This window comes from Microcaecilia unicolor, chromosome 9 (genome assembly GCF_901765095.1).
Source record: "Microcaecilia unicolor chromosome 9, aMicUni1.1, whole genome shotgun sequence".
In the NCBI taxonomy this organism is placed as follows: Eukaryota; Metazoa; Chordata; class Amphibia; order Gymnophiona; family Siphonopidae; genus Microcaecilia; species Microcaecilia unicolor.
The window spans coordinates 192800867-192827983 of record NC_044039.1 but is presented as its reverse complement, the minus strand read 5'-3'; the positions used below and the strand labels follow the sequence as shown (position 1 = coordinate 192827983).

General features: G+C 42.7%; 1 protein-coding gene across 2 annotated transcripts in view; it reads left to right on the top strand.

Annotated features, from left to right (window-relative positions):
• DYNC1H1 (dynein cytoplasmic 1 heavy chain 1) overlaps positions 1-27117 on the top strand; it is a 415182-nt gene that overhangs the window by 376995 nt on the left and 11070 nt on the right. For both annotated transcript variants that reach the window (XM_030213839.1, XM_030213838.1), the window contains exons 72-75: positions 7394-7497; positions 18277-18488; positions 22868-23021; positions 24039-24181. In XM_030213839.1, the coding sequence (XP_030069699.1) occupies positions 7394-7497; positions 18277-18488; positions 22868-23021; positions 24039-24181 (613 nt within the window). The remainder of the gene's footprint in view (positions 1-7393; positions 7498-18276; positions 18489-22867; positions 23022-24038; positions 24182-27117) is intronic.

The following is a 27117-nucleotide window of genomic DNA, read 5'->3' as shown; positions in this document are numbered from 1 at the left end:
TGGCAGATCATTTTGCGTTCTATGTACTGAAACTGTAGTAAGCAGAACATGGAATATAAATAGACATTTTGAAACTAATCATTCCCAGCTCTTGAAAAAAAGTGAGGATGAAAGGAAGGAATACATTTCCAGGCAGCTACACTTTTATAAGAGCCAATCTAATTCCATCCTTAAATTTGTAAAAGGATCTACAAATTTAACATCTGCAAGTTTGAGCATTGCTCACTCCATAGCTCAGCATGGAAAAGCACTCAGTGAGGGAGAATTTATTAAAGAAACTCTCCTAAGATGTGCACCAGTTCTATTTCACGATATGCAGAATAAAGATGCAATTATTAAGAGAATATCTGAGTTAGCAGGAAATTTGGTGTGCCTGGATCCGATTACCAGACACTTTTAGCACCCTGAAAAATATAGCAATGGCTTTACTCACAATTTTTCCCTCTACGTACTTTTGTGAAACCTTATTCTTAGCGTTAAATAATATCAAAACCAACAAAAGAAACAGATTGACAGATGAAGTTAGTAGCGCTTGCTTGGGCTTGAAGTGTACAAAATACCAACCTTCAATTGAAGATTTAGCCAATGAAATTCAGCAACAAAAAAAGTCACTAATAGGCAGGTTAGTTAAAGAATTCCCCCTCCCCCTCACTTATCTTAGTTCACGGCACCCCACACAAGTTAAATATCAAGACCAACAAAAGAAACTGACTGACAGATGAACAAAGAAGTCACTAAGCAGGTAAGTTAAATAATTAGTTTTTGGTTTATTAAATACAGTTATATATTACAATTATACATTTTTGTTGTTTAAACTATAAATATCGCGAAATTATGGGTTTTTTTTTCTCGAAGTGACACACCACCTGAGTTATGCTCGGTTTTTTGGCGAATTTTGACAAACCAAGCTCAAAAGGTTGCCCATCACTGCCCTAGGGGATTCTAAGGTTCCGCATCTTCCGGAGAATAGACCTCGACAGTCTAGTCGTGGGGCTTTGATTGGTCATGGTCGCATGCGCTCTTTCCGTAGGTTTCAATCTGATAGGGGTCCTCAAACTCAGAGAACTTGGTTTTTCAACAGGACTCAATCCTTTCGCGGTTACCGCAGAGGAGGCAGATTCTCAGCTGCGACTTTTCGCTCCCCATCGCGTGCTTCCCAATGAAGGTGCGAGGGCCTCTCCTCTGATACCCATAGGGGCTCGGCTAACTCAGTTCTATCAGAGTTGGGCCCAAATTACTTCGGATTAGTGGGTCTTGGAAGTTATTTGAGATGGTTATGCCTTAGAATTCGCAAGGCCTATTTCAGACGCCTTTCTGGAGTCTCCCTGTCACTCTCCTCTCAAGGCGGCGGCGATTCGGGAGACTCTACAAAGACTCTTGGGTCTTCAAGCCATTTGCCCTGTCCCTCTGGCGGAGCACAAGCGGGGTCGCTATTCCATTTATTTCGTGGTCCCAAAGAAAGAGGATACCTTTCGTCCTATTCTAGATCTCAAAGCTGTCAACCGGGCTCTCAAGGTTACGAGTTTTTGTATGGCGACTCTTCGGTCCGTAATAGTAGCAGTGCGCAAAGGAGAATTTCTCACTGCATTAGATCTGACAGAGGCGTATTTGCATATTCCTATTCGGCCGGCTCACCACAAGTTCTTGCGATTTGCAGTTCTGGGCCATCATTTCCAGTTTCGAGCTTTGCCTTTCGGGCTTGCGACAGCACCACGCACGTTTACCAAGGTTATAGTGGTGGTGGCAGCGGCCCTTCGGAAAGAGGGGATTCTTGTCCATCCTTACCTAGACGACTGGTTGATAAGGGCGAAGTCTTATCAAGAAAGTTGTCAAGTCACAGAGCGAGTGGTAGCGTTCTTGCAGTCCCTAGGTTGGGTGGTGAATCTAGCCAAGAGCAGTGTGGTTCCCTCGCAGTTTCTCCAGTATTTGGGGGTCATCTTCGATACGGCGAGGGGTCGAGTTTTGCTTCCGCAGGGCAGGATTCTAAAGCTCCGGTCTCAGATTCTGAATTTGATACATCACAAGGTCCCTTGTGCTCGGGATTATCTTCAGGTTCTCGGGTCCATGGCAGCCACAATAGAGGTAGTGCCCTGGGCCAGAGCTCACATGAGGTCTCTTCAGTGGTCTCTTCTGTCTCGGTGGTCGCCTCAAACGGATTCTCTTCTGAAGAAGTTGTCTCTGCGCAACCGGGACCGCATCTCTCTATTTTGGTGGTTACGGATGCAGAATCTCACTGTGGGGATGCCATTGGAGTCTTCTCGGTGGATACCGTTGACGACAGATGCCAGTCTCCGAGGCTGGGGAGCTCATTGCCTAGACCAGTGGGCCCAGGGTCTCTGGTCTCCGTTGGAGACAGCTCAATCCATCAACTTCTTGGAGACCAGAGCGATTCGGTTGGCTCTGCAGCACTTCAAGTCTCTCCTGGTGGGCAAAGCGGTGCAAGTTCTCTCGGACAACGCCTCGGCAGTGGCCTACATCAACCGCCAGGGAGGAACGAAGTGCCATCTACTGTGTCGAGAAGCGGAAAGTCTTCTCGCCTGGGCGGAGATTCACCTCACGCACATATCAGCCTCGCATGTAGCAGGAGTAGACAATGTTCGAGCAGATTTTCTCAGTCGTCACACTCTCGATCCTGGGGAGTGGGCTCTCGGCGATCGGGCGTTTCAGTTGATAGTAGACCTTTGGGGTCCTCCAGTTTTAGATCTTTTCACCTCAAGTCTCAACTCCAAAGCTCCTCGCTTCTTCAGTCGCCGAAGAGATGCAAGAGCGGTAGGGGTCGGTGCTCTCTTGCAGCGGTGGCCCTCCGGTCTTCTTTACGCGTTTTCTCCATGTCCACTAATAGGTCGTCTCCTACAGAGGATCGAGGAACACGGGGGGCCGGTAGTGCTGGTGGCACCAGACTGGCCTCGGCGTCCTTGGTATGCGGATCTGCAACGTCTAATGGTGGCGTCTCCTCTTCATCTTCCAGTGCACAAGACCTTGCTGGTACAAGGGCCAGTTCCTCATCCAGACCTGGTTCGATTTTGTCTTACGGCTTGGCTCTTGAACGGGCCCGTTTAGCTAAGAAGGGTTTCTCAGCTCCAGTAATTTCCACCATGCTTCGCTCTCGTCGTCGCTCCACCTCTCTGAGTTATATTCGCACCTGGAGAATTTTTGAGGCTTGGTGTAAGGATGCTGGCATTGTTCCTTTTCGGGTGTCCGTGCCTCAGATGTTAGATTTTCTACGACGAGACTTTGATAAAGGTCTTTCGCTTTCTTCACTCAGAATGCAGACGGCAGCTCTGTCCTGTTTCAGAGGTAGGATTCGTGGTAAGTCTTTGGCTAGTATTCCCGAGGTGGCCTGGTTTTTGAAGGGGGTTAGTCTTCTTCGTCCACCGATCAGACCAATTTTCCATCTTGGGACCTTAATCTGGTTCTTTCGGCTCTAACGAAGCCTCTTTTTGAGCCATTACAAGCATGTTCTCTGAAGGATTTGACGCTTAAGACAGTGTTTTTGGTGGCTATTGCGTCCGCCAGGAGAGTCTCGGAATTGCAAGCTTTCTCCTGTAGATCTCTGTTTCTGGAATTTTCTAAGGAGCGAGTGGTACTTCGGCCAGTTCCTTCTTTTTTGCCTAAAGTTATGTCTCGTTTTCCTATGTCCCACTCAGTTTTTCTTCCTGTTCTAGGATCGGCCTCAGGTACGCAGGAGCAGCAGAAGTTGTATACTGTGGATGTAAAGAGAGTTCTTAAACGATATCTTGCAGTTACTGACGATTTCCGTCGCTCGGACCGTCTGTTTCTTCTTTTTGCTGGTCACCGCAAGGGCTTATCAACGTCTAAGCCCACGTTATCTTGGTGGATCAAGGAGATGATAGCGTCTGCTTATCTCTTGGCAGGCAAAACAGTTCCTGAGGCGCTTAAGGCTCATTCAACCCGGGGGCAGGCAGCCTCGTGGGCGGAGTGCTTCTTGGTGCCTTCAGAGGAGATCTGTAAGGCGGCGACTTGATCTTCTCTTCATTCTTTCTCTAAGCATTACAGGCTAGATGTTCAGTGTCGTCAGGAGGCAGTCTTTGCATCCCGAGTGATCACAGCGGGTTTGTTGGGCTCCCTCCCGTAGGACTACTGCTTTGTTACGTCCCATCAGTCCAATCCTGGGCCGGTCCGGAGGGATGCTAAGGAAGTAGAAATTAGACCTTACCTGCTAATTTGCTTTCCTTTAATCCCTCCGGACCGGCCCAGGCCCCTCCCGTGGACTATCTTTCAGTCTAAACATTGCTGTGTACAGATATTCAACTATCGTCTACACAGCTGATCTGCAAGTTAGACAGTTAAAGGAATTACATACTGTTCTCCAAGTTACAGGGTTAAATAATTCATTATGTTATGGAAGTTGAACAGTTAAAGAATTTCATAATTAAAGTTATGCAAGTTGAACAGTTTAAACAAATACATAAATCTGTACATAATTGGCCATACCTCAGCTCTGAAACGAGTTGTTGGTGAGCCCAGTGTCACGGCTCAGCCGTAGTTTAGGCACTTTTATCTAGTTCTTCCTGGCTGCTTGGATTCCTCACGGCACAGAATATAGGTTCTTCTTTTCCTTTCTGCTTTGTTATTCAAATACTGAGGCTAGGGTCACATGACCAGGGCTCTTATTGGCTCTCTAGAGTCAGAGTTTTTTTCTCAGTCTCCACCTGCTGGTAGGCGAGCACAACCCATCAGTCCAATCCTGGGCCGGTTGGGAGGGATTAAAGGAAAGCAAATTAGCAGGTAAGGTCTAATTTCTCCTTTTTTTTTTTTCATTTAAAAAATTTAACAATAAGTATTGTGTGAAAAAAAAGTATAGTTTGATATCATCAACCTTTGATATAGTTAATGGTGAGATTTTATTGTTTACTTTCTAGAGTTGGATTAGTGGGTCCTGTTTTCAGCTGGTTTACCTCTTTCTTGGAAAATAGTATTTGGTGTTGAACGATGGTACTTACTCATCGTCATGGAAGCCCCCTTGTAGGGTACCACAGGGGTCCCCTATTTTCCCTCGCTTCTACAATTTATACATGAGCTTACCTGGACAAATGTTTTGGAATCCAGGTGAGCTTGTGTTGTCATATGCTGGCGATGTCTTTGTGCTGGTTCCTATTAGTCATGATGCAGGTCTTCTTTCTTCTGTTATTGATAATTGTTTAGAGACTGGTCAACCTCTGTTCATCTCAAACTAAATGCTGACAAGACTAGAATCTTATGGTTCACTTTTAATCTGTCAAACATCCCACAATCTATTCAAACTAGTGATGGAATTCAGCTTAATATTGAAAAGGTATCAAAAGTTTTGGGGATGCTCTTGGACTCCTCTATGACTATGGAGCTTCAGATTAGTAGTCTAGTTAGGAGAGCTTATTTTAAGATGAAGCAGCTGCGTCTATTGCGTTCTTATTTTTTTAGGGACTGTTTCAAATTATTGTGCAACTTTTGATTCTCGCTTTACTTGATTACTCTAACTCCCTATATTTAGGTAGAACTTCTAAGTTGACTCATAAAATTCAACTGATTCAACACTCAGCTGTAAGACTGATTTTTGTTTGGGGTTTTTTCCAGCTCTCGTGTTGACCATGTGACTCCTTTGTTGAAGGAGCTGCATTGGTTGGCGGTGCAAGCCTATATCCATTTTAAAGTTCTATGCCTAGTATTTAAAATCTTTGGAAGGCAATTGCCCTGAGGGTTTGAAGACAATGAATTCCAATTTGACCTCCAAGAGCTGTAATCAGTTTCTTCTGGTTTTCCTACAGTTAAATCTGTGAGATTTAAGGCCTTTTTTCCCCGTTCCTTTTCGGTTTTGGCAGTTCGCTTATGGAATAATCTTCCTTTGAAATTACGTTTGACATTATTCTTTTTGTAAAGTTCTGAAAACTTATACGTTTGTAGAGTTTAGTAAAGTATGAGCTTAGCTTGGTCAGTTAGATATCATGATTTGAATTGCAATTTTATGAATTTTGTAATTCCTGATGCTTATATCAGTTTTCTTTACTGTATTTCGCCTTGAATCTCAAACCCATAGCTTCCTTAGCACAGTTGGCTAATTACTGTAGAATCAAGTGCTTATTTAACTGTGTAATAAGAAAACAACCCTGCATAATAAATCTGAACTGAGTTTGGGCATCCCGTCCTGTATAAAGGACCAAAAGGATTTGAGTTTGTTTTTTAACATAAAGTTCATGGACACTCATGCCACAATCAAATGAAATTGGAGAACACATGAAAGTAGTTGATGATCATCTTTCTAGGCAGGGTTATAACACTGTTTGTTTCTAGACACTTGAGGTCCATGCATCCACTAAGACTACAGTGACTTTGCCCAAGAACAACTTCTTGCCAAGATCATCCCAACAGCAAACTGAAAAATTATTCCAAAAGTCACATGGAACCCCAGACTAACATTCAAAGATCTCTTACTGTATCTGATATGAGGGGTTCATGTGTCAACCATTGCTGCCCTCGGTTCCACAAGAAAACATCTGCCTGACCCATCATGTTTCTGGAATAATGTTTTCTCTGCAGATGAGTCAATATCAAACTTTTCAGTTATAATAAATGTACTGTTTGGCAAAAACCAAACCTTGCTTGTAGGAGCCTCATAGCAACTGTCAAGTGAATAGAACTGCTTTTGTTGCATGAGGACTTGGACAGCTTGCTATCAAGAGATCCATGAATTCTTCTTTATATCAAATTCTAGAGGAAACTGTCAGGACATCTTTCTATGAGCTGAAGCTGGGCTGAGATTGCATCCTGTATCAAGAAACGTACCCTGGGCATTCGAGTAAATCTATTACAGAAAGGGTGAAGATAATTTTTTGTATTGGATTAACGAAAAGTCCCAACCGATGTGGCACGACTAGAAGCCAGTTGTTCATGCAAGGAAGCCCTCAAGTGTTGAGCTGACTTTATGGAAGAATAGACAATAATCCCTCAATTGTGATGTGCGTAACAGATCAAGTTACAGGAAACATCATGTTTTCACTGCTCAAGGAGGTGCCACCTGAAGATTTTGCATTGTTTTTCACACAAAGATACGTATTGAATTCTTTTGTTGAATAAACTACTGTATCCCATTTTGTCCAAGTTATTCCTTGAGTTCTGTCATCAGGGTTAAGATTGGGATCTAATCATGTTTTGAGTGTAGAGGGTTTGCAGACTTTCTCAGCACTATGGGCTGCTTTTACAAAGCCACGCTAGCGATTCCCATAGGAATTCAGTGGGCTTCCTCTCATTTGCTGCACAGGAATCGCTAGCGTGGCTTTATAAAAGAAGCCCTACATGAATAATCATGTTTTCAATTTGAAAATTATTATGTTGAAATTATTTATGAAGTTACCTTATGATCAATCTTATTGAGGTTTTACTTGTTTCTTATTGGCAGACGTGATGAATTTGTTCAGTGGGTTGAGTTGCTTCCAGATACTCAAACACCATCCTGGCTTGGCTTGCCAAATAATGCAGAGAGAGTTCTCCTCACCACACAGGGTAAAGTTTGCTTTTGTTTTTTATAACCTCTTTCTAAATATTTTAAATCATATAATAGAAAACAAGGGGTTGACTGGGGTTGATGTTTGAAAGTGTTTGGTTAACTTCAGGAGTTAACTTGATTATAGTAATGTATATTCAGATTTCCTGAGTACTAAATACAACTTGTCGATAACCAGCAAAAAGTTCCTTTTTTGTAATGTGGAAAGGAGTTACAGGCATTTCAGGGACAGGTTTAAGTTTTAATTGGATACTGCTGATATTTAGCCGCTATCCAGTAATTATCCAGCTATGTTGACTGGCTGCAGATATAATATCTATGTATCTTAAACCTGTGATAAGTATCTATCTTTAACCAGCTATGTTCAGTAGCCCTGACTTACTAAATGCCTTAAGCGCTTTAGAAATGTCTAGTAGTAGTAGTAAATGCCTTTTTAAATATCCAAATAACTTTATCAGGATATCATTCAGCTGACAATTTGCCCCAAGTTGTTTAGTGAGAATAGCAGAGATCACGTTGCCATGTACAGTCTTCCAACAAATCTATGTTTGAACATGATTTTATAATATATATGATATTTGGGCTTTCAATGCAACTCAGCATGCCATTACTATAGTGTATTTGTCTTAGTGAGAGACAGTGTTAGGAGTTCTTATAAAGTCAAAGGTGGCAAATATTTTCACAACATGACATTGTGTAATCCAGCTTCTTAGAAGTAGTTTTCCTTTTTTTAAATGTAAATTTGTGAATTTTTTTTACCATACCTTCATATACCAGTGTTAAACTCTGTGATAAAGTAGAGAAGTCTGTTGCTAATATCTTGGACCCCCAACTGTGTTCCGGTGTTTCCAAAAATTGATGGAAAAGTATAAACCATGTGGGAGTTGTTTTCTGGGATTCTTTTACCATGAGGCATTTGTACCTACCTGATGATTTCCCTTGTTTAAATACTGTTTTCTACTGGTCCTAGTCTGCTCATAGAATAGTCCTGAAGCTAGGAGGCATGCATAATGGCTCCATCCAGAACCCCTGTTTCATCAGTTCTGAAGTCCAGCCACCAAAGACAGCCGGCCTGGTTGAAAAGTGAGGTGAAGGAAGCTATTAGGGCTAAAAGAAACGCCTTCAGAAAATGGAAGAAGGAACCGTCTGAAAATAACAAGAAGCAGCATAAGGAGTGTCAAAGCAAATGCAAGGTCCAGATAAAGAAGGCCAAGAGGGATTATGAAAAAAAGATAGCATTAGAGGCAAAAAAACATAGTAAAAAATGTTTTCGGTATATTAAAAGCAGGAAGCCAGCAAAAGAATCGGTTGGGCCGCTGGATGACCGAGGGGTAAAAGGGGCGATCAAGGAAGACAAAGACGTAGCGGAGAGATTGAATGAATTCTTTGCTTCGGTCTTCACCGAGGAAGATTTGGGTGGGATACCGGTGTCGGAAATGGTATTTCAAGCGGACGAGTCGGAGAAACTTACTGACTTCACGGTAAACCTGGAGGACGTAATGGGGCAGTTCGGCAAACTGAAGAGTAGCAAATCTCCTGGACCGGATGGTATTCATCCTAGAGTACTGATAGAACTGAAAAACGAGCTTGCGGAGCTACTGCTAGTGATATGCAACTTATCCTTAAAATCGAGCGTGGTACCGGAAGATTGGAGGGTGGCCAATGTAACGCCCATTTTTTAAAAAGGCTCCAGGGGAGATCCGGGAAATTATAGACCGGTGAGTCTGACGTCGGTGCCTGGGAAAATGGTAGAGGCTATTATTAAAAACAAAATTACAGAGCACATCCGAGGACATGGATTACTGATACCAAGTCAGCACGGCTTTTGTGTGGGGAAATCTTGCCTGACCAATTTACTTCAATTCTTTGAAGGAGTAAACAAACATGTGGACAAAGGGGAACCGGTTGATATTGTGTATCTGGATTTTCAAAAGGCGTTTGACAAGGTACCTCATGAAAGGCTACAGAGGAAATTGGAGGGTCATGGGATAGGAGGAAATGTCCTATTGTGGATTAAAAACTGGTTGAAGGATAGGAAACAGAGTGGGGTTAAATGGGCAGTATTCACAATGGAGAAGGGTAGTTAGTGGGGTTCCTCAGGGGTCTGTGCTGGGACCGCTGCTTTTTAATATATTTATAAATGATTTAGAGATGGGAGTAACTAGCGAGGTAATTAAATTTGCTGATGACACAAAGTTATTCAAAGTTGTTAAATCGCGACAGGATTGTGAAAAATTACAAGAGGACCTTACGAGACTGGGAGACTGGGCGGCTAAATGGCAGATGACGTTTAATGTGAGCAAGTGCAAGGTGATGCATGTGGGAAATAAGAACCCGAATTATAGCTATGTCATGCAAGGTTCCACGTTAGGAGTTACGGACCAAGAAAGGGATCTGGGTGTCGTCATCGATAATACACTGAAACCTTCTGCTCAGTGTGCTGTTTTGGCTAGGAAAGCGACTAGAATGTTGGGTATTATTAGGAAAGGTATGGAAAACAGGTGTGAGGATGTTATAATGCCGTTGTATCGCTCCATGGTGCGACCGCACCTTGAGTATTGTGTTCAATTCTGGTCGCCGCATCTCAAGAAAGATATAGTAGAATTGGAAAAGGTGCAGCGAAGGGCAACTAAAATGATAGCGGGGATGGGACGACTTCCCTATGAAGAAAGATTAAGGAGGCTAGGGCTATTCAGCTTGGAGAAGAGACGGCTGAGGGGAGACATGATAGAGGTATATAAAATAATGAGTGGAGTGGAACAGGTGGATGTGAAGCGTCTGTTCACGCTTTCCAAAAATACTAGGACTAGGGGGCATGCGATGAAACTACAGTGTAGTAAATTTAAAACAAATAGGAGAAAATGTTTCTTCACCAAACGTATAATTAAACTCTGGAATATGTTGCCGGAGAAAGTGGTGAAGGCGGTTAGCTTAGCAGAGTTTAAAAAGGGGTTGGACGTTTCCTAAAGGACAAGTCCATAAACCGCTACTAAATGGACTTGGGAAAAATCCACAATTCCAGGAATAGCATGTATAGAATGTTTGTACGTTTGGGAAGCTTGCCAGGTGCTTTTGGCCTGGATTGGCCGCTGTCGTGGACAGGATGCTGGGCTCGATGGACCCTTGGTCTTTTCCCAGTATGGCATGTACTTATGTACCATTGTTGGACCCCTGTCCCACAGCCCTCTGGGGTTTTTAATGTTGCCTTTTGTAGCATCACTAGCCATTGCTAACCCAAGGTACCAAACACTTTATTGGGACGTCAAACAAGGGAGTCCACATATGGTAATATGTAGCACTGCTACTGAGCCATTGGCATGTCCCAATCCCTTCTCTGTAAGGTGTACTGTCATTGTTAATGTTTTAAAGGTCAACTTATTTAATAATTTGGTATACCATCATTTGCAAAATAAGTGTGGTTCACAATGTAGGGTGATGATAGCTGCAAAAGGGACTGTGGGGTGTTGTGAAATGTTTTGGCATAGTTTGCAGCTGGCTGTGTTACACGGGAACGTGCCCTTTTCTTTTTCCGTCTGTGTTGAAATTTTACTTCTGATCAGCTTGTGTTTTAAATTTGGTGGCTGTCGGAAGGTCATTCACAAAGGAAAAATATTCAACATAAAGGACTATTTTACATGCTCATCTTCCAATGTGGTATATATCATTCAGTGTAAGAAATGTAACAAAGGATGCTATATTGGAGAAACAGGCCAGATGCTTAAGACAAGATTCAATCTACACAGACATCACATGAAAATAGCTGGTGCCAGTCAGGCCCCCACCCCTGTGGGCCAACACTTCACTAGACCACAACACTGCACCAGTGATTTCACAGTAAGAATACTGAAAGGTAATTTTAAAACAGTACAGGAACGTACGACCTCTGAAATAAGAATGATTGAATATTTTGACACCCAACAAACAGGACTTAATAAGGATCTGGGTTTTCTAACTCATTATAAAACATAAAGCTGTATTTCTCTGTTTATTTCTCTGTTTATTACCCTCCTCTCACCTACCAACACCCATTCTGTTAGAATATCAATGAAATGCTTTGATGTCCCCATGCATACCCCCACCCTCCCACTCTGTCAGACTGTCAAAGTAATGCTTTGATGTTTCTCTCATATATACTATCTGCTACCTCATTTGCTTATTTCCGATCTGAGGAAGAAGGGCAACCTTCGAAAGCTAATCAAGAAATGTATTAAGTTATATCCAATAAAAAAGGTATCATCTTATTTTTTTTCCATGTTTTATTTTGTTTGATTTCTATTGATAACCTTTAAGAGTGGACTAACACGGCTACCACAATTCTCCGATAAAAAGATCTAAACTTTTACAGCAGTTGCAGAGGTATAAAGTTGATGTGGCATTATTGCAAGAAACACATCTCACACAGGTAGAGCATGCTAAATTAAAAACGTGGTGGATAGGAGATTGCGTGGCCGCAGCAGCCCTGGGTAAGAAAGGAGGAGTGGCGGTGTTAGTTTGTAGGGGGGTGGCAGCTGCTATTCAGCCAATATTCATTGATCCAGGGGGTAGGTTTGTCTTAGTAGAGCTGGAAATGCAGGGCCAAAAAATCTTACTTTGCAATATATATGCACCTAATCAATATGACAGAAATTTTTTCACTATCATGACAAATCATCTACTCAATTATTCAGGGGCCCATTTGGTGGTGGGGGGAGATTTTAACACGGTATGGGACCCACAGCTAGATAGTTTACAGGGGACAAGATTTGGGGGCATCCAGCAGGGAATTGTGACGTTTGGGGTGGTTGTTAGACCTAGTGGACGTATGGCAGGTGCTATACCCCACGGAGATGGACTACACACATCTATCAAGGGCCCATTCCACACAGGCAAGGATCGATTATATACTCGTTTCTAAGGGACTGTTTGGAAATGTCCTTAAAGTAGACATTGGGGCGTATACAATTTCAGACCATGCCTGGGTGTTCCTGGACTGGTCAGCGGGCCCTAAACCTAGAGGAAGTAACTTATGGAGGTTTCCAATTGAGCTATATAGGGATGCAATCTTTAAAGGGAAAATTGTGGAGTACTGGCGCGACTGCAACTCTGAATAGGGAGCATGTAGATGATCCGATCTTGTACTGGGATGCTGCAAAGGCGGTACTACGTGGTGAAATCATTAGCTATTTGCATTTCGTGAAAGCTGCACACAATAGAGAGATATTGAGACTAAGCTCACAAATATGCAAGGCCCGAAAACAGTTTGGTCAGACACATAGCAAAGCTCATAGAACACACTTAATGGAATTGCAAGTGGCGTTAAACGAGCTTCTGCACCAGCCAGCCTCCAAATCCCAAGCCTATTATAAATATAAGTTATATCAATATGGTAATAAAATGGGCTGCTTATTAGCTCAACTGGCGAAACCCAGGGGAGGAGGGGGAAGGGTTCTCCAACTGAAGGATAGCCAGGGGGCTGCAGTGCGAACGGATGAGGATATTTGTGGGGCTTTTTACAAATTCTATAGTCAGCTATATGAAAAGCCTCAGGAGCAGGGTCTACCGGGGCATCTATATTTGGATAACCTCGATCTACCATCTCTGAGGCAGACGGACTTGGAAAAATTAAATAGGCCGATACAGGAATAAGAGGTGACTTTGGTGATAGCAAGAGGTTCCCTGTTTAAAACCCCAGGACCGGATGGGCTTCGAATGGAATTCTATAAAACCATGGGAGAGGACATCATACCGCCTTTGACTAGATATCTAAATAGATTGGTAGATGTTGAGAAATTACCGCCCGCTCTTTCCTTGGTGCAAATAGTTGTTCTGCCAAAATCTGACCTTGCCAGAGTCGTACCGTCCCATTTCATTATTGAATGTGGAGGTGAAAATGCTGGCCAAAATTATGGTTGGGCCTGCTACACGAAGTGCAAGTAGGGTTTGTGGAGAGGAGAACTGTAGCAAAGAATCTAAGGAAAATACTGGCTGCATTGGAGACCCAAAGAAGGAGTAATGCGCCATCAATGCTTATCAGTTTTGACGCCGAAAAGGCATTTGATAAGATACGTTGGGATTTTTTGTTTACCACCTTGAAGGCATATGGTTTTGAGGGGCGCTTTATGTCTGCAGTTCAGGCTCTCTATCATTCCCCCCAGGCTACAGTTTTGGTAAATGGTGTGGAATCAAAGACCTTTCTTATACTTCGGGGAATGAGACAAGGATGCCTGCTGTCGCCTTTGTTATTTGTATTAACCCTGGATCCCCTTGTCTAGGATGTGATGGACAATGTCTCAGTGAAGGGAGTGAGAGTAGGTAGCCTGGACTTCAAAATCGCGGCCTTTGCAGATGACCTTCTTGTGCTGTTGACAGATCCACGGGACTCTTTTATAGCTTTAATGGACATCCTGAGGGAATATGGTGATTATGCGGGCTTGCGCTTAAATTTGGATAAGTCGGAGGCACTGGCTTCCTCAGAGGAGGTGAAACAGTTATGGGGTAGGGACTTTCCGCTGGGCTGATGGTTCATTTAAATATCTAGGTATTCGGCTGGCTCTAGATTTGGAGTTATTATATAACCTTAATATTACAGCCCTGATGAGAGAAACAAAGACCCAACTGGAGAATTGGGGAGACCTTCCACTATCGCTGCGAGGTAGGGTAGATCTAGTGCAGATGATTATATTCTCCCGGTGGCTTTACGTGTTTGTTTATTTACGTCAATTTATATACCGTATCTTATTGCGACTGCAAGACAGAACGGTTTACAGTTTGTAAAATAGAAAAAGAACAATACAACATATGTACAGTTTGGACAAACAATGGAACTCCAATCATTACAGGAAAGCACAGCACAGTGACTTTGCCACTTCATCTATTACAGAAAGATCTGAAGAGATTATATGCGGCCTTTAGCAGGATCTGCTGGGCGAAGAAGAAGCCAAAGTTAAGGTTCTCCTACCTGCTGGGGAGCTGGAAGCAGGGGGTTTGGGGATCCCCGATTTATATCTGTATAATCAAGACTGCTTATTACGCCATTTAGGGGATTGGTTTTGCCAAACCAGTGTGTATACCCCGATCGACATGGAACGGGAGTATTTTGCTCCATATGACTTTATCTCATTGTTGCACCAAACCCGGAAACAACTCCCGCGGCATCTTAGACACTGTGTGATACTTAATCCGTTGTGGGAAGCGTGGAAGGAGCTGGTGAAGAGACATGGGGGAGTCATACGGTGTCTGACCAACTGGCTATCAGGGGGAACCCGGCTTCTAAACCAGGCCGAGATAACCCAGTATTTATAACATGGGAGAGAGAGTTTGAATTATGAGGTTAGAACATCTACTGGGGAGGGAAGGGGAGTTGCTCGGCTACGAAGAGTTGCAAGCTCGGATAGGAGTTTCTTGGGGGAACCGGTTCACATACGTCCAAATTAAACACTACATGTCCGCATTGGATCAATCCATGTTGCGAACGCGCCTGGGACAGAGAGTGAGGAACTTTTTCCAGGAAATGGAAGTTACAGGGTTGACGGTGTCAGCACCACAAAGCACTGGTTCATCGGAGCCCAAGAAGTTATGAAGCTATTAAAGATAGATGGGAACAAGAGTCAGGGAATCCCCTAGTGGGATGGGAAGTTGGAGCCACGCTGCAGGGTATCTTAGCCCTCATTTCAGATGAAAGACTACGAGAGTGCGGCTACAGGGTAATCATGCGCGCCTATATGTTGGGGCAACAGTTGTCCCACATAGGCACTTCACAAGGAGCAAGTTGCGTTAAATGTAGTCACTCCCCACATTCATTCTTTCATGCATTTTGGACATGTCCGGGGGTAAAGGATTTTTGGGAACGAGTTAGGAGATTCTTGGCTCACTTATTGGGGACACCAGTGACAGACCCGGAAGGGCAACCCAGACACCAGAAACAAAAAGATAGGCAGCATTCAAGCTGCAGAGTCGTATGAAAGGCTCCCAAAAAAGTTCCCATTTGTGCAAGCGATGGTGTCTAATAGCCAATAGTTTCTCCATGTCACAGATATACCAAAGTTTATTAAGCCACTTAATCAAGCGTGGCACTGCTTATTGTTTCCATTGTGCAGTCAAGGTGACTCGAACAGCACACATAGCGTGGCACACTAGTAGAGCTTGAGGTGGCTTGAGACCAGGCCCCTTCTTGGGAAACAAGAAAAAGACTGAGGACCAAGGTATCTAGCTGCCCAGACAGCACTGCAACCTGTGTGGAACCATACTCCAAAAGGCCCACCATATATGACCCATGATACTGGGCTCCCTGCATCCCCTCCAGCACTGCACAGAAACACCTGGCTAAATGTATTGAAGACGCACAGGAGTAAGGTACCATTTGTACATAACTTTAATAGCATTTTCCTGAAAAGGAACGGAAGCAGAGACCTTCTATGGAGCTCCACTCATCTTCAGTCAACCCCAGGCCTAGCTCCTTCTGCCAGTTTATACGGTGTAATATGTAGGGTGGAGAGCAAGCCCGAAGGTGCTTGTATAAGCAAGTAATCAGCCCATGGGTACTTTTGAGTCCTCACAGAGATCTTCCAGGAAGGAGTCCTCTCCTAGTATTTTATAACACATAGAAGTTCTTACTATTTAGAACAAATAGTAAGAAAATGTGTCAATTGTGTGTAGGCAAATCTATCTTAGGGCGGCAAGGAGTACTCGTCCTGTAAGGTGGAAAAGGGAACCAGAGAGTCTTCATCAAAGAGCTGCCCCCAGGTCTTAAGGCCAAGTACAGCCCAGTGGTGAAAAGGGCTAGCAGTCAAACCGGGAAGGAACAGTGGATTAAAAGCTATAGGAGTAAGATCAGAGAAAACCTGGTCCGAAGAAGCAAAAAACAACCCATCCCAATTATACATAGTGATAAGAATCAAAGGGCAGAGTTCCTCCCCCAAATGCCTGTGTTTGGGGAAGCCACATCAGAGCACCCAATGACTGCAGTCCCACAGAAGCCTGTTCCATGTGTATCCATAGTTTGTGAAGAAGCACCTGATACCACTCCAAGGCTGCCCTGGCCTGAGCAGCACGATAATACAAAAAAATATTCGGGACCCCCAAACCCCCCCCTCCTATCTCTATAAAGAAAAGAGCAGGGCAATTGCAGTTGCTTATTAGCCCAAATGAAGCAGAGAAACTGATCCTGTATGTTAGCAAGGAAGCTCCAAGGCAATCGAATTGGAAGGACCTGAAAAAGATATAAAAGGGCAGGGAGAGCATTCATTTTAACAGTAGCAATATGTCCAAACCAAGAGATTAGCTTACCCCTCAAGAAGGGAGACAGAGCTTTTGTAGCATGGAGTAAAATACTTATTGGTGTTCATTTGGGGCGTAAGCAACTGCTATGGTCACTTAGCCTGGTCTAGAAGAAGGTGAATAAACTGGAAACGTCCCTCTGGATCATGCTTAGTTTGAAGGATCTGCACCTGCAAAGAAGAGTGTAACAAGATGGCAACCCCACATCTCTTATACCCCATGGCTGTGGAAGCATGGTAAACGTGAGGAAAGGATGATCCAGGAGCCCCTCATGAGATCGTCGAAGGTGCGTCTCCTGTACAAACACAATATCACAGTATCTCCAATGATATCTCTCATGATTCTTGGGAATACATAGAGGGGTTAGGTCAGTTTTATGGGAAAATGTTTTTCTCATTTAATAAAGAGATTATAAATTAAAGTAAATCAAGTTGGGGGTATAAAATAAAACATGGTGAGGCTTCTTATGCATTCGACATCTTAGTTTAAAACAATTTTTTATTGAACAAGCAATAAATCATTACAACCATAAGTCTGTGTGAATTTTTCATTTTTCTTCCCCCCTTTAACCCCTCCCTCCCCCCAATAGCTCTTGTCTTAGTCTTCTTTGTTACAGCATCATTTCTTCTTGTATTTTAACAATTTCAATATAACTCCTTTCGCTATAGAATTTACATAATATCTTTATGATTAAAGAAGGTCTTACATACAGAACTAATCCCTCTTTATGTTACATATGTACATATATGTCAATTCATTCGACATCATTAATGTTGGTGATAGCATTGTTTACTCATTGGATAGTTTGAGTGTAATGTATTCTTTTTGTTTACTCACCAATAAAATTGTTTAAATCTATTTAGTATATATTCTCATTTTTCCATTTCAAGTTCTCCCCCTTTTGAGGTCTAATAGAGCTTCTCATTTTGTTAATTTCTTTAAGATTTTCTTTCATTAATGTATCTTTTTTTTCTTAATGAGAGGTTGTTTTCATTGTGATATTTTGTCCAGTGTATGATGTTTGAAACTTAAAATAAAAATAAATGTTGGTTCTCACTCAAATTCCTTATTTATCACTTTCTAGTCTTTGGCTAAGTTTTTTTTATAGGGTCTGAGTTATGAGCAGAATACAATCCCTTTTGATTGAAATGAACAGCCTGTGAACCCGATGGAAGGAGGGGCCACAGTTTTTGGATTTTGATCATACCAGGAGGATTAAACCTTTTGATTATTATTACTTTTGATCCTTTTTTTTCTGCCTAATGTGGGCTTCTGTTGGAAATACTTTTGTTAATTATTTTTTTATCTTGTTTTATGGTGGTAACTTTCTTCTCCTTTTGTGAATTGTAGAAATAAATCTGTTAAAAAAAATACAAAAAAAACCTTCTGTTTAAAGCATTCCATAGTCAAATGATATTTATATTCATCTTTGAAGATAAAGGGTGTGTTTTCTGTTGGAGAGTTTTCTTGTTGCTTTGTTTTGTTTTTTTGTTTTAACCCTTTTCCTATTTTCTGTGGTTCAGGCATTGATATGATCAGTAAAATGCTGAAAATGCAGATGCTGGAGGATGAAGATGACTTAGCATATGCAGAAACAGAAAAGAAACAAAGAACTGGCTCCACATCTGATGGGCGCCCTGCCTGGATGAGAACCTTACATACTACTGCCTGCAACTGGCTTCATGTCATTCCACAGTCCCTTAATTCTCTTAAACGCACTGTGGACAACATTAAGGTGTGAAATGTTGACTTTTTTTTTCAGTAACATTTCTCTCTGAGGAGTAAGATAAGTTGATGACCTAATCGTGTATATTTGTTTTCACTTTCTCATGAAATACACTGTCCTTTTGTCTGTCTACTAACTTTTGCATGACATAAATCAGGAGTGTACAGACTTGGTCCTCAAATGCAAACTGGTCTGATTTACAGGGTAATTGTACATGTGATCCAAGAACAGATTAACTTTCTTTCACTGATTATAACAAGCCAGGTCAGCTTGCAGCCCTTTTAGATTAGAGCTGTATACCCCTAATACAGATCTTTTGTGGTGCTGGGGACTATTTTATACCAAGATACAGAATAGCTGACATGACAGTATACATAACCCTATATGCTCTTTGGAGTAGGATGCGACTGAATTAAACAGGAAAAACAGATTAAGGCAAATTGTGGTTTTCAACTGGATCCCAGTGACGCAAATAGAAAGTGACTTGGCCAGAGTGCCAGAATTCCAGAATCAGTAGCAGAAAATCTCGAATGTATGACCTTTAGCCTAAATATTAATCCAATGCTCAAATTTCTAGGACAGGGCTCGACAAATCCTCAGTGCCAGTTCACAATGGCGCCTAGAAATTCCATGCTGGCACCCAGAGTTTCATGCCTTCAATTTTTGTTTGTACAGCTGCCTCAGGTGATGTGTTTCTGGCTTTGCATCATGATTTGCATCTCAATGAAGCTTGAACCATGCGGTGCAGGACATCCAGGAAGTCTCATGGTACTTGAAACTATGACACTGGGCTGAACTTCTACACCACATGGCTCAAATTTCATAGAGAGCTGAATCACAGTGGAGAAGGGGGGCAGTAGCCACTGTTGGGCTTGGGCCCATCACCTTCATCCCAGGCCCATTTAGCAACTGGTGGTCTGACCAAGAGAACAGAAAACAGCTACTGTAAGTGCTGATTTTCTGCCAACCGCTGGTGGCATTCCCTCCCAACCACCTCTCTCAATTGCTGCTGCAGCTGATATCCAGCCTGTCCAAGGCCCTTAGTAATGATGCCATTGTCGGAAGGCAACGCTGGACCTCCCAGCCACCCCTCCCTCCTCTTCCCAAGGCTGCAGAGCCATCAGCATGCATTTGGCTCGGAGGTCCCGTGCTGCCTTCAGGTCTTCAGGTGATCTAGTGACAGCCACGGGTAAGGGTCTGGTATTGCTGCAGCAGGGAACAGGAAGATTTGGAGAAGAACTTAAAAGGGGTGCGTGGGTGGGAGATAAGGACCTAGAGGGAAGGATGCTAGGGCACTAAGAAGAAGGGAGGGGGAAGGGCTATAAGGGCACAGAGGAGGACAGAGAAATATAGAGGAGATCCTGGATGGAGAGGAGAAAAGGGAATATATAGAGAAGGCTATGAGGGAAGGAATGGTGAAAAAAATCTGCAAACAAGGGGTGCTAGATAGGAGAAGGAATAGAGGGAGATTCTAGACACAGAGAGGGGACAGGACACAAGACAGCAAGAGAAGGAAAAATTCTAGACCTAGTCTTTGGTGGAGTGCATGATCTGGTGCAGGAGGTAATAGTGCTGGGACCGCTTGATAAGTGATCATAATATGATCAGATTTGATATTGGCTTTGGAGTAAGTACACACAGGAAATTCAATACGTTAGCATTTAACTTTCAAAAAACAGACTATGATAAAATGAGAAGAACGGTGAAAGAAAAACTTAGAAGTGCAGCTGCGAAGGCCAAAAATTTACATCAGGCGTGAATGCTGTTCAAAAATACCATCCTGGAAGCCCAGGCCAAATATATTCCATGTATTAAAAAAGAAGGAAGGAAGACCAAACGACAGCCAGCATGGTTAAAAAGTGAGGGAAGGAAGCTATTAGACCTAAAAGAAAATCCTTCATAAAATGGAAGGAACCGACTGAAAATAATAAGAAACAGCATAACGAATGTCAAATCAAGTGCAAAGCGCTGATAAGGAAGGCAAAGAGGGATTTTGAAAAAAAAATTGCGTTGGAGGCAAAAACACATAGTAAAAATGTATTTTAGGTATATTAAAAGCAAGAAGCCGGCAAAAGAATCAGTTGGACCGCTAGATGACTGAGGGGGTAAAAGGGGCAATCGGGGAAGACAAAGCCATAGCAGAGAGATTAAATGAATTCTTTGCTTCTGTCTTCACCGAGGAAGATTTGGGAGAGATACCGATGCCAGAAATGGTATTCAAAAGTTGACGAGTCGGAGAAACTGAATGAAATCTCTATAAACCTGGAGGATGTAATGGCTCAATTTGACAAATTGAAGAGTAGCAAATCTCCTGGACCAGATGGTATTCATCCCTGAGTACTGATAGAATTGAAAAATGAACTTGAGGTACTATTGTTAGTAATACGTAATTTATCTTTAAAATCAAGCATGGTACTGAAAGATTGGAGGTTGGCCAATGTCGCCAATTTTTTTAAAAGGTTCCAGAAGAGATCCGGGAAATTATAGACCGGTGAGCCTGACGTCTGTGCTGGGCAATATGGTAGAGACTATTATAAAGAACAAAATTACAAAGCATATTCAAAAGCATAGATTAATGAGACAAAGCCAACATGGATTTAGTGAGTGGAAATCTTGCCTCACCAATTTATTACATTTCTTTGAAGGAGTGAACAAACATGTGGATAAAGGTGAGCCGTGGATAAAGGTGAGCCAGTTTATATTGTGTATCTGGATTTTCAAACGGCATTTGACAAATTACCTCGTGAAAGACTCCAGAGGAAATTGGAGAGTTATGGGATAGGAGGTAGTGCATATGGAAAAACCAAGTGAGGATACCAAAAAAACACTTTATTGTATTAAAAAATGACCCGACACGGCCGTGTTTCGGCCCTAAGGCCTTCCTCAGGGGTCTTGAACAATTTCAGATGATCTAGTGTATGGACATACACTGGTGAAATTTTACTTAAACGAAGACTTCTTTGGGCTCCTCTCTTCTAGAATATCATATATTCAGTTACCAACTGATTTTGAAATGGCGATGCCAAAAAAAAGCCTCCTCTCTTCTAAAATATCATATGTTCAGTTACCAGTAACAGAGAGGAGACTAAAGGAAAGCAAATTAGCAGGTAAGGCCTAATTTCTCCAGTCACAAAACGCCTAGAACTCACCTGGGGTTAACTCTGTGGCCATCTAAAGGATCCAACCCAGCACTGCTCAGGCCCGCCTACACCTGTGCACAAACTCCTACACTGGCACCCTCCAGCCACCGCACTGGGTCCCGCTTGCCTCTGGGTGAGTCTTCCACCGGCAGATTAATTCCCTGGTGGTTTCTAAGGACACTGGGGCCACAATCCCAGGGGTCTCACAATTCCTAGAAAACACCCACAGACCAAGAACACAAACTACTAGGATTCTGAGTCAGTCCAGGACAACAGAGCTAATAAACTAATAGGTTTATTATCATAAAAAGGTAGAACAGTAAACGGTGAAAGGGTATAAACAGTAACAGGTAAAAATAACAGGAATCAACATTAAAACTAACTAAACACTTTCTTACTACTTTAGTACCTGAGGAGTTCAGGAAAAATAACTGCTCACAGGATTTGGACAGGATCTCAGTGCAGAGATCTCCACACTCCCACTCTGAAATTGGGGGATGCACATTCTGGCTGGATCTTGCACTTCATGGCCAGTCAAGGCCCGGAGCATTAACATTGAGTGTATTTGGCCAATGGTAGTGCAGGTTACTTTTTCTCAGAGGCTTTCCTCTTAAAGCACAGGACAGGCACCACCTGCTGGCTAATTAAGGGAAATGCACTAAGGGGAAAAAGAGATATTATACAGCCACATAATATACAGCAGACAAAAGTCCCGTGTTTTGCCACAATTGTCCACCCCTAGTTTCTAACAAAACTAAAAACCTCTTTCCTGCCCTATTGTCTCAACACATCGAGATTCCATTGTTCTGCCTCTCTTTGGGATTCTGCATGTGGAATGGGAAGCATTTCTGAGAATGTTAGCTTGGAGATTCTGTCCTATCTAAAAACCTAAATAAATATCAATTGTTTATCTGTAAGTTTCCAAATGCAAGACAAAATACAGAATGTTCGTGTTTAGCGTTCAAGAGCAACAGACCCTACGGTATTTTGCTGCTTTCCTTAAATGACTGTTCTTGAGCACAATTTTTCCATGTTTATATTTAGCATATTTCACCTGAACACTGTGTGGGCTTTAAAACCCTGGGAAATGTTTGAGATACAAAGGATGGATAGTAAATGCTTGAATATCCAAAGTAGTAAATCAGGTTTCTTAGTACAGTGTAATCACCAGACTAAAGTTAGTGTTGTTTTGGTGGTTGCATTTATGCATAGTATTAAACTTGTTTAATCCCTTTATTGAAAATTTAGGATCCGTTGTTCAGGTTCTTTGAAAGAGAAGTAAAGATGGGAGCCAAACTGCTTCAAGATGTTCGTCAAGACCTTGCTGATGTGGTTCAAGTGTGTGAAGGAAAAAAGAAACAAACCAATTACCTACGTACCCTAATAAATGAACTTGTGAAAGGTATAATGTAAAGGGGGAGGGGGTTCTTATTAGCTAATCTGCCTTCTCCCAGCAGATCCTAACATCTATTTTAGAATGTGCTTCAATGGATTATTAATTTTCAATTGGGAAAACACCCAATGATGTAACAGGGTTCCTTCTGCTACAAGTCTCTTCCCATGAGTTGACACTGGAAAGCTTTAGAAAACAATTTGTTTCCTATTCCATTGATGCTCCTGACTTTTCGCTACATAGGCATTTTAGAAAATGTTTACTTCTAATCTAGTCTTTGGGGGGGGGGGGGTGTATCTTGAAGTGGCATAGTTGAAGGAGGGAAGGGAATGTAAACTTTTCTTTTTTTTTTAACTCCAATATTTAAAATGTAGTAATTCTGATCGTGACACATTACAAGCAGCCAATGCCGCCTAAGGCGAGAAGTCATATTTTGAATAGACTTCCTTGGAACCAGTGAAGGGAATTTGAATCTGAGCAATGCTCGAGGAGGGGAGGGGGGAGGTTCTGGGAGATAGGGAAGAAGAGTTTTGGGTAAGAGAGTTTAAAGACAAGTTCTGGTTCTGTTAATAAGGATATCATATTGTCTATATTACCCATGTTTCAATATGTTCCATGGTGTTACCTTTTGATACAAGGAAGTTTCTGGATGATGTATGCTAATATCATTAAGTATCTTTAGAAGTATAACAACTTGAGAAGGGGGGGGATGGTGGGTAAAGGGGGTCGAGGGGGGAGAAAAAGTTGTTAAACCACAAATCTGATGGCTGATTTGCACTTCCTTTAACTTTGAAACACGAGAAGTTACTATAGCGTTGTTTAAATGTGTAATTATATGGTTTATTGCCTTTGTATTATGTCATCAATAAAAATATTGAAACATACAAGCAGCCAATGCATTGATTCCATTTCTTGGGATAAATGTTTCTCATTTTTTGAAATTGGCTTTCTAAGCCTATTGAGTTGTCTGTTGGAATAACTGGGTTGTATTTCAGGGACTAATTTTTTTTCTGTTTTTACTTGCAGGAATTCTCCCTCACAGTTGGTCTCGATTCACTGTCCCTGCTGGCATGACTGTTTTACAATGGGTAGCAGACTTCAGCGACCGTATCAAGCAACTGCAGAATATCTCACAGGCAGCTGCCTCTGGTGGTGCAAAAGAACTGAAGGTATTTAGGTTTTATAGAAGAATCCTTAGCAGTGATGTGGCTGAGGGAGGGGGGGCTGACAACCCCCACCCCTCTTCAGGCTCACGGCCTCTCCAACATTCTGGCAGTTGATATATGGCTGGTGGGGGAGGTCAAGCCCTGCCAGCCGAAGTTCCTGAGCAGCAGGAAGTCAGCAGGGTGCTGTAGCAGCTGATGCCGGCACTTCCACACATGCTTAGTTTGTATTTGAACTGAAACATGTGTAGAAGTGCTGGCATCAGAGACTGGAGCAGCTTGCCTGCTTCCTCACTTCTTGGACAGCACCTGTAGGGCTCTGTCGGCAAAACTTTGGCTGGTGGGGCTTGAGCATCCCCGCCAGCAAAGATATGATTGGGGGGGGTGGGGGGGGGGGACTGAGGAAATGCTCCTTGATTCTTGAACTAAATATTTCTGTTTATAACTATATTTTTAAATAATTTAAAACTTCAGACTAAATTTTCATAATTCAGAAAGGATAGCTGGTTCAGGACTTGTATGTGACTTGAATATTCAGGGAATGTCTAAGTTCCCATCTCCACTAAATATGTATGGACATTCATTTGGTCCTGTCACTGATTTTATTGCATGAGTTACACAGAAGTGACTTATGAACAGTGAACAATCTCTAAATAAAGCTTGGCTTATCCTCTCATCCACCCACACCCCAGTAAATGACACAGTGCTCCCAGTACTGGGCTCTGCCCTTCCGATTGCCACCAGCCTGCGGCTTTTAGGAGTGCAACTGGACACACACCTCCAGCTGGACAATCATGTGCACTTGGTCTCCAAAAAAATGTTTCATGCCATGTGGAGGCTTCGGCGCATAAGATACTTCCTTACTAGAGATTTGTTCCGCACACTTGTCCACTGGCTTGTCCTCTCCCACTTGGACTATTGCAGCGGAATTTATGCAGGCTGCCAGGCCTCACTGTTGAAAAAGTTCCAAACAGTTCAGAACACTGCCGCGAGACTCATCCTAAGAGAACGACGCTTTGCACATGCTGAACCCTTGCGTTTCAAATTACACTGGCTGCCTGTACAGGAGCGCATTGCCTTTAAGCTCTGCTCCTTGACCCATAAAATCATCTATGGGCTTGCCCCGGAGTATATGCACCCCTTGATCGACCTCCCGCCCAGGAACGCCAATCCTGCTGCTCGTTCTTACCTTCATCTGCACTTCCCAAACTGTAAGGGTGTCAAGTACAAGAAGATCTTCGCCTCGTCCTTCCGCTACTGGAGCCCTAAGCACTGGAATGCTCTCCCGCAACACCTCAAAACTCAAGCGGCCCTCTTTAAGAAGTTGTTGAAGACCTACTTCTTTGCCAAGACCTACCCCTCACTTTATACCGCTGACTGATACACCCCTTCTGTCTCTTACCCCGCTAGTTCACCCTGTTAGATGCTTTTCCCCCTGCTTACTCCTTGTATACTTTTCTAAGCTTCCTATTCTGTAATTTTATTTAATGTTTTGTAAGCCACATTGTGCCTGCATGAGTGGGAAAATGTGGGATATAAGCGAACAATAAATAAATAAGAAAGCATGAACTTTTAAAGCTGAATTTCCTTATCCTGCTACACCAGTCTACATGTATGAGTTTATGCCACACTACCAGGAGATGGAAGCAGAGGGCTACAACTTTCCAGTGATATCTCTATAATAAAACAATTTTACAGATGAGGCACTTAACAGTTTTCTCTCTGTCACTAGTAGACTGTGACCCATGCTGGACTAATGTAGCAGGATTTCTAGGCTCCCAAGGGAATGTGCTCTGGGCCATCCTTCCTAGAAGAACATGGTCCCATTTAGACCTCCACTGATTCCCCCCCCCCCCCCCCCCCCCCCCCAATACCAATAACCCAGTGTAACATTAGTACAAGTGTCGTTTTTATATAAAGTTCCTCTTATCAAATGTACTCAAAAGCTAGACACTTTTTTTTTTCATGGACATAGTAAAATTTATTAGTACCCCCAAATTTTGCACTACCCATCCACAAAATCCTATAGCATTTATATCCCACAACCACCAGTGTCCAGTAGACACTAATTCAAGTACAAAGTACAGCTGGCACCTGGCCATGTTAAGATCAGTTGCTTCATGAGTCCATCATAGAGGTAGCCTTGAAGGACATCTAAGAGCTCCAAATCCACTCCAGGAATTCACTTGGCAAAAACTCGAGAACACTTGATGTTGGTAGAAAAATCCTCCAAAGCAATGTTAAACATTAGAATCACTACAGTACTCTTTCACTCATAGAGAATTCAGTCTCCTTCCTTCTCTTCCACCACAACCTTAATTCCAACTTTCTCAGATTAGTTTAAATATACAGAGAAGTATGCAGTGGTAGTCATTAATGAATACAGAATGTGTCTCAGAGTCTCAGGATGTACATGAATGGGTGTCATGATATGCCTAGAGCCCACCTGGGGGGTTAACCCTGCCAGTGAATACAGAATGTGTCTCAGAGCTTCAGGATATCTATGAATGGGTGTCACGAAATGCCTATAGGCCACCTGGGGGGGGGGGGGTTAACCCCGCGGCCACCTAAAAGGCCTGTCCCAGCACTGCTCAGGTCCGCTACCACCTGCACATATGCTCTACACTGGCATATCCTTCCACTGCCTCCTGGGTTCCACTTGCATCTGGGTGAGTCTCCCACCCGGTAGTTTCTAAGGAGACTGGGATCACAATCCCAGGGGTCCCACAGTTCCCAAAAAGCACCCACAGACCAAAACACAAACCACCAGGATTCTTAGTGAGTCCAGGCCGCAAATGGTGTGAATTTAGCAACAATAACAGGTAAATCAAACAAGTATCACTATTAAAGCTAGCTAAACATTTGTTTACTACTCGAGTAGTACCTGGGGAGTTCAGGAAGTATAGCTGCTCACAGGGCCTCCGTGAAAAGATCTTTCTCTC